At 33.5% G+C, this 8,477-nt stretch overlaps 1 protein-coding gene across 1 annotated transcript; it reads right to left on the reverse strand.

Annotated features, from left to right (window-relative positions):
* Window positions 1-482: 482 nt before the first annotated feature.
* On the reverse strand, window positions 483-6,739 carry LOC137810558 (protein NSP-INTERACTING KINASE 3). Its single transcript, XM_068611900.1, has 11 exons — window positions 5,576-6,739; window positions 4,942-5,074; window positions 4,743-4,814; window positions 4,407-4,550; window positions 4,224-4,295; window positions 4,015-4,074; window positions 3,827-3,921; window positions 3,591-3,737; window positions 2,541-2,882; window positions 1,730-2,121; window positions 483-1,014 (listed from the first exon to the last, which is right to left on the reverse strand). Exons 1-11 carry the CDS (start codon window positions 5,676-5,678, stop codon window positions 703-705), a joined length of 1,872 nt encoding a protein of 623 aa, XP_068468001.1. The 5' UTR covers window positions 5,679-6,739; the 3' UTR covers window positions 483-702.
* Between the last annotated feature and the right edge of the window lie 1,738 nt (window positions 6,740-8,477).

Below are 8,477 nucleotides of genomic sequence, written 5' to 3' on the forward strand. Positions count from 1 at the left end.
ACTCTAATATACCTTAATCCAAACAACCTCACTTTCTTCACACTTTCCTCTTAAAACACTACAAATTCACTCCCTCAAATCCACTTCCTAATCCAAACACACCATTAGAGTTATGGCAAAAACAAAGGGAGATATATAATGAAACACTCTTATCTAACAAACTTCAATACACGTAATTAATGTAAAAAGCCATGACTAATTAATTAGAGTTTCTAATTAAGAGTTTTTAAATAATTAACATAAAATAGATGAACTTATAACATATACAGTGATTTATAATTAATGTAAAATTGTTTTAAACTGAATGTATGACCTATTTTACAATTCTTTCTTTTAAATTTGATTAGTCCAAAGCTTCCATGCCAAAAGTCTTAAGGTAACTAACCAATGAAATTTATTAGACTTTAGGAATGGCTAAATACAAGTTTATTCCACTGGCTCTATGAGATTGCTTAGCCACCAAGACTAACATCAAGATCATGTTAAGTGCAACTACATACAATTTTCTAACATTGATTCAAAAAATTTCTGAAGAAACTAAAATGAACATTCCAACAAAGATACTTATACATGACTTTCCTTTTTTCTTTTTACAGATGAATACGTGCATTACATAGCTATTGACACTAATGACAATGTCATTTTTAACATTTAAACTACACCTTTTAAACAAGGAGCTATAGTGGAAAACCAAGATGTTTGTCACCTAGGGCCAGAAAGCTCCATGGCTTCAACTATGAGTGAAGATTCCTCTATTAAATCTGAGTATCTTTGAGGCTCACAAGACCGAAACCTCGGTGTTTCAATCCTCTGTGAGGCCTCCCATCTCTCAGCTAAACCATCCCCTTCCAACATCTTTAATACTTCTGACATCTTCGGGCGGTGTGAAGGATTGAATTGTGTGCACAAGAGTGCAACCTGAACCATTTCTTCTAACTCAATCAGATCAAAGTTTCCCTTTAGATCTTTGTCTACCATTTGACTTAATCTTCCATCCTGGTGGAGCTTCTTAACCTGAAAGTTGTTTGATTCACATGGAACAAAAGAATGGTTATTGAGGAGGGGAAAATTTATCTTTTAGACCCGTTTACCAAGAACAAGAGAAAATAAATTGCAGTGTAAGTGGCCAGTTCTTTCAGCATTTTTGTTAGCACCAGTCAACCCTGATGACATTTTTTGGAGATTTAGTCCACCCTATTGAGGCTCAAGTTAATTTTTAGGATCATCAAAGGTAGCAAAACTCACTGTTTTCTTAATCCAGTTGCATTGCATTCATAGAACTTTAATTCAATACCATTGGTCAAGCTAAGAAAATTGTTGCTTTCTAATCATTACACTTAAAAGGCTGATTCTAAGCAGCTCAAGATATAAGATTTTTATTAAAATAACATTTATATTGTACCTTCTGTCTTTATGATGTAGTAAATGTTTTCTTTCCCACTAAAAACATTTCACTTTTAGTTGCTTAGAATCAGACCTAGTAAGTATAATCTTAACCAAACTGTTTTATTAAATACCAACTCCTGTTAAGAGAAGTTACTCAAGTACTCTTGCCATTAAAATTTCTAGGAAGACAAGTTATGCATATAAGAAGAAAGTTGCTCCTAGTGCCAACAAATCATTCATTGTAAGTTATGGAAATAAATACATTCTAAAACATGTAAAAGAGTGATATGCTAACTAAAGGAGAAAAGAGATGTTGAAAAGAGTGAAAGGCTTGAGAGCGTACCCAATCAAGCATTACACCTTTCTGGTTCGCTGCTCGCCCAAAATCTAGAGCCTTGTGACCTGTAATCAGTTCAAGCAGCAAGATTCCAAACCCAAACACATCAGTTTTTTCTGATGATTGGCCAGTGGATAGATACTCTGGAGCAATGTGACCAACAGTGCCACGCACAGCAGTGGTCACATGGGAGTCTCTATGATCCAGAAGCTTAGCTAAACCAAAATCACCAACAACAGCTTCAAAGTCTTCATCAAGCAATATGTTAGCTGCTTTCACATCACGGTGAATAATTTTAGGGTCACATTGTTCATGCAAGTAAACCAACCCTCTTGCTGTACCTAAAGCTATTCTCTTCCGCCTACTCCAATCTAACGCTGGATGGCCATGGATATGATCTGGTATATCAATCCAAAACCAAAGCCAATAAGTTTAAAATGATCTTTGAGGAATTGGATTATAATTATCAACTACAATCATGAGCAGCTCAAGAAAATGTCTGCTTAGCAAACCAACTAAACTATAAGTGAGAACTAAGAACGGAAAAAGGTAAAGATAATAGGTAATCTGTGATTGAATAGTAACCCGGCACAAAAAAGGCTAGTGTGTTTTAACATAAAGTGGCCAGTTAACACAATCTAAATACCTACACATAGTTATCTGAATGAAGTGTTTGTTGACTGAACTAAACAACAATGTAAGATTCAAATAATCATATACAACGGATTATTGTCAGTTGACATAAAACAGAGTGAACATTGTACTTCCAGTTCCTAGTATACAGTTAGGTAAACAGATTGTAAACTTCAGATCTAACCTTTTAATCTAGAGGCTACACTTCCATTAGACATATAGGGATAAACGAGGAGCCTTTCATGCTGAGTGCTGCAAAATCCCGAAAGCCTGAGAAGATTCCGGTGGACAGCCAAACTGATTGTCTCAACTTCTGTTTGAAATTGGATCTCACCACCGGCTGCATTGTAGTCCTTTAACCTCTTAACAGCCACAACAGACCCATCATTCAAGCACGCCTTGTAAACTATTCCAAAACCACCTCTTCCAAGAATGTGCTTCGAGTTGAAATGGTCTGTTGCAGTTCGAAGCTCTTTGAATGAAAACCTTTTTAAATGACCAAGACGCACCTCCGGATCATAATGTTCTGCCAAATAATAAACACACACAAGTGTTAACTGCACATCAAAAAAAGAGAACGAAATAAAAGCTCTAGCATGCACAGTATTTTGGTATAGGAACACAACATATGCTTATATCACTTAGGTTAACTGCTCCTCTTGCCTTCAAAGAAAGTGATCCTTATATGAATTACACATTACATATACCACTAGTGACACTGTTCACACTCAATTTTTTTCTTCTAGAATACCCATGACATAATTTGCATAACACCAAATTAAATTTTCAACTAAGATTTCCAACAACTTTTCCAAGTTTAGAACTATGACTGGCCATGTTGCAAAAAGTCACCAACAGGTTTTACTCCTATTTCATTACATGCATGATAAGTCTTACAGCTGATTTAATAAGCTTAGAGTAGTTGGAAAATACTAAAAACAATCAAGAAACAGTGCAACATGTTGAATGGTCAGAAATAGACAAAAGTCCACTGGAAGCAACACTGCTTAGTGTTAGGTAAAAGCAGTTCAATTAACTTTGCCAGTGTAACAAACATGAATTGAAGCGAGCATCTAAGATGCGAATTCATTGAAAAATATCCTTAATCGATTGTGTGCTCCAACAGTGCACTAATGAGCAACCGATTTTTTTCAAATTTGCCATAAAGTTTACTAATACGGAATTAGAGAAAAAAAGAAAAAGAATTATAAAAAAGGAAAGTGAGAGGACTAACCATTAACATCAAAGAATATCTGTTGGTTGCGTCTATATCGCCACCAAACAAGAAACCCAACTATAATCACAATGACAAATGCAGCACCAAAGCTTGCACCAAAAGCAAGTGCCACATGGTGGCTTTTTTTACCCGAGTCTGATTGGCCTAGAAAACCAAATAACCACATCTAATCATTGATATATTTGTTCGAAGAAAAAATAATTAGAAAGTAGAGTTCAAAGATAAATTAACACCTCTTAGTGCATCTGGAGGGAAGGAAAGTGGCTCTGGTAAAACAGAAGAACAGTTGTTTGCTTTTGGACCACAAATTAAAGGGTTACCCACAATCCTGACGTAAATAATTGAGCAAGAGATAAACTACACTGCCCTGTTTTAAACTTGAATACAGGAAAATAGATGAGGAAATCAGAAATGAACTTACTTTAATGTTCTTGCCGATATTCTAGGCAAGGAACCACTGAGATTGTTGTAGGAGAGGTCCCTATACATATTCAAGTCATAAGAGTTAACATAGCTATCTTTTAGATAGAAATCAAAGCTTCAAATCTTTCCCTGATTTTCTAAGCTAAAACTGAAATATGATTAGGCAAAAAGGAAAAATAATGGTGCAACAAGGTAATAAAGACCTACACAAGGGTTAGACCTTCAATGTTGCTAAGAGACTGAGGGCAGGATCCTGTAAGGCTGTTATTGTTTAACCTCCTGGCATGCACATACGACAATTTACATTGAGTTAGAAACACAATCTCATTAGTCACTAAAAACTCATAATCGCTGCAACCTTTATCGTTATAAATGCTTTTTGTAACTTACAAATAATTCAGGTTCTTGAGGCCTCCCAAAGAACTGGGTATCTCACCACTAAATGCATTATTGGAAAGATCAAGTGTATGAAGCTTTTCCAAGTTTCCTAATGCAGCAGGAATCTTACCAGAAATGCCATTATTCTGAAGCAACCTGCATATATGTATACTTAATTAAGCATAGTTGTAATTTCTTTCACTAATTCAGCTTATAATTCGGGGGAAGTATAAGCTTGTGAAAGGATAGAGCTGATCAATAAGAACTAAAAGACACTGATCCCAAACTCAACCAACATACAAAGCGAAAGCCAGATATAAAGAATCTCAACAAAAATAGCAGACTTACACAGATTGCAAGTTAGTAAGGTTTCCAATCCCGGGAGATAGTGTACCAGACAAGTTCTGACTCGGCAAACCCCTGATAAGAGAAAAAAAATCCTTTAGTTGAAAATCAAACTTGCAAAAGTTGTGGTTCACTTTCTAATCAATTTCTCTTGGAAACTTCTTAATCACTCTAGAACTCTCTTAAAGGCCAAGCAACTTACAATGCAGAAACGGAGCCATCAGAGGAACACGTAATCATCCTCCAGCTACATGGATCAACAGAACTAGAATCCCAATTTTCCAGAACGTTGTGAGGATCAGTCAAGGCACCCTTTATGGCCATCAGAGCTACAACTGTTGAAGGAACAAACATAAGAGGGGGGTATGAAGTTTCATCCGAAAATCCTCTTGTATCTCCAGCACACAAATAAAAAGAAAAATTTTCGGCCAAGAAAATAAAATAAAATAGGCAACTGAAGGCCCCACCCCAACCCCCTAGGTATGGGCAAGAAGAAGAAGAAGAAGAAGAAGCAGAAGAGGAAGAAGAAGAAAAAGAAGAAAAACCCTATTCAAAAAGAAAAAGAAGAACCTCTCTGCTGCTATTTTGTTATAGGTAGTTAGGTAGCACTTAAATTCTCAAGGAAGAAGAAAATGGAAAAACCAAGACAGAAATAGCATCATTGCATCAACCTTAACCACCCAGCTACCGTGCCTACTTGTTTCCAGCATAATTAAATTGGTCAATATGCACAACTTTTGTGCCTTAAATCATCAATTACAACCTTTCACCTCACAAGTTTTACCAAAGATCCCAGTGAACAAAACGAAAAAAGAAATCCCAAGAAGAACATTAACCTTCATAGTTTATGCCAGATGGAGAAAGAGCAGCAGAAGAAATCTCCATCAACAGCAAAAGCAGCAACCCCAGTAGCCAGAAAACCAAACTACTAAGTTCCATACTCTACAATCAGTCCTTCAACTGTGTTTCCCTCACACAACCACTGACCAGTGCTCAAAGCCACCATAATTAACAACTTCTCTCCCCATTCCCACAAAGAATGTCCAGTCTATATCACCTTATCCAAACAGAAAAAGCCAGTCTCTGGAATCAGATTCCACATAAAGCAACTCCACTCTCACCAAAACAGCAACTTCCACTACCCAATTCAATGAACATCAAACCGAACAGAACCCAGATGCCAAAATTTATTTTTTTTCCTGTTCTGCCACCACAGACCAACTTGGAAATGGAGAATTTGAATCCAACCAAGAGGAGTAAGCACTGAGAACACCAAAAAGAGCAGAACTTTATTGGTGAAAAACAAGAAAAAAGAAAAAGCCAAGTTCAAAGCTGAAATTGTGAGATCCTTGAGATCTGTGAACGGTGGGTTTGGGTTCTATAAGGTGTGGACAGCCCCCACAAATAATTCCATGTGCGTGTGTCGTTGTTTCCCGGTGATGGCACTACCATTATCTTCTTTCTTTTGCAGTTGCAGAGAATAAAAAGGAGGTGAGCATGGAGCACGCTCACAACCCAACCAAAGAAAGAACCAAACAGAGGACAAAACAAAATGCCAAGGTGGACACAAATGTAGATGCACAACAATAACCAGTGACCAAAAACTTCTTTCAGGAATAAAAGTAAATAAATGAACTTAAATTATTATAATGCTGGAAAAAGGGTTGGTGCATTTTAATTTTGAAAAAAAAGAGATTAAAGTGTGAAGAGATGTGTGGGATTGATGAGAGAGAGATGAGAATTATGGGAATGGGATGTGGTGATGAAAAAGAAAATATGGTTGCAGGCAGGTAAGTTTTTTTTGGACAGGTCACGTGGTTGGATTGTCTCCTCCTTTGTTTGCTTTTGGCTTGAAAATGTAACTTTTTCAGAATTTGGGAAAAACAAATATCAACCAACCAAACAAATCACATTCTGTAATCTGCAATCTGCAGCTCATGAACTCATGGTCCATTGTGCTACACTGTGCCTCTTTCTTTGCTTAGTAATGCAGGAACCCCTTTCATTTTAACTTGGATTAAATTAATTCAAATGGTTAGAACATGTCTAAATCACTGTTAATCATAAATTTTATGTTGAAATTGTTTAATAAATCAACATACTGTTAGTTAAAGGGATGCTGACACAGATTTTGTAAACAAAATTTCAGGTTTAAGTTGTATGGAAAAATGTATTAGAGAGTACATATTTATCTAATGATAATTAACTAAATTTTCTAATAAACATTACTCATTTACAAATTCATAAATATTTTAGTTCAATTTTGTGTGAAAAAATTAGTGTAGAAAATATGTTCCACAAAAATTGCATACAACATTGATTTTCAAATAGTAGTAATCAAATAAAATACATAATATCTTGTAAATAAAAAGTTCCATGCTGTTAAAGATCTTTTAGCGGTGACAACTTTTATTGATTTTTGTGAAAAAGAATAAAACTTAAATTTTTATCTCACTACTTATATAGCTCAAAGTGAAGGATCAAATTAAAGTAAAATTAATAAACAATTTATAAATAGAAGTAAAAATTAGTTAAATTTTAAAAAGCAGTAATTATTTTTTCTCTAGTATCAAAAGGAACTAATATTTATTCTGAAAATAACTTAGAAAAATGGGCGAGAATAATTTGTTAGTTGGTTAGTTCTTTCTACACTGGACAAAATATTAAATACGTCTTTTATTTTTTTGAACTTTTTTTTTTATATTTTGGAAGTTAATTATTGCTAAATATGTCTTTGGTTTATTTTTAATACATAAATTATAAATTTGAGAGGAATATCATTAAAACAACGTTGGTATTCTTTTTATTTTTAAGGAACAATATTGAAATGATTTTAATTAATCGTTAAATTGTTAACCAACCCTAAAAGTTTATGGGTTTTTTTTTATAAAAACAGTGGTAATAAGATAGGTTCCATATTTTTTATTTAAAAAAATTAGTTTCAATATTTCTCTGAATGGTAAATTATTTTTTAATTGACTCAATCTGTAAAATGATTTAGACATTTAAAAAATAATCTCTTAAATGCACAGTATTTTAAACTATAATCATAAATTTAAATTTGTATTAAAAATCAGGCTTGTAAACAAACAAGAGTCTTAATAAAGTAATTTCTCTTCATGATCTCCTTAATTAATTATTTGATTTGTTTAATTGAATGATTATGCATAAAAAATTAGGAAATTCCACATTAATCACTGGTTTAATTTTGAAGCTTTGTGATGAGTCTCTCCACGATAAGAAACATACATTTAAATCAGTTTATTCTGTATCACTGAAGCAACAATTGTACGCAACACACATACTCATTGGTTCCTAAAGTTAAAAGAGGTAAAAAATATAGAAACAAAAAAATTTATGTATACGTATCTTGATTAAAAAATTAATTTAAATTTATGTATACATATCTTTGATTAAGAATTTTTTTTTTATTGAATTGCTAAAATCATGTTTGATAATTTTTTGCATGTTTTTATTTCTTTCCTAATTATTTCAAATAGAAAAAGAGAAAGAAGCAGTACCATTTTTATTTTTTTGTCCATAAGTGGACAAAAAAAGGAAAGAAGAATCTTCTTTTTTGATAAAAATTAATTTATTTATCATATTTCACTATTCATGTCATTCACATGTATCTTTTATTTTTCTTTTGTTTCATTTTTTTCTTCATAAAAAAAACTAAAAACTCATCTTATTTTTTATTGATTTCACTTTTTCTATGTTTTAATTATTTTAAAATGT

This window comes from Phaseolus vulgaris, chromosome 2 (assembly GCF_000499845.2).
Source record: "Phaseolus vulgaris cultivar G19833 chromosome 2, P. vulgaris v2.0, whole genome shotgun sequence".
NCBI lineage: Eukaryota > Viridiplantae > Streptophyta > Magnoliopsida > Fabales > Fabaceae > Phaseolus > Phaseolus vulgaris.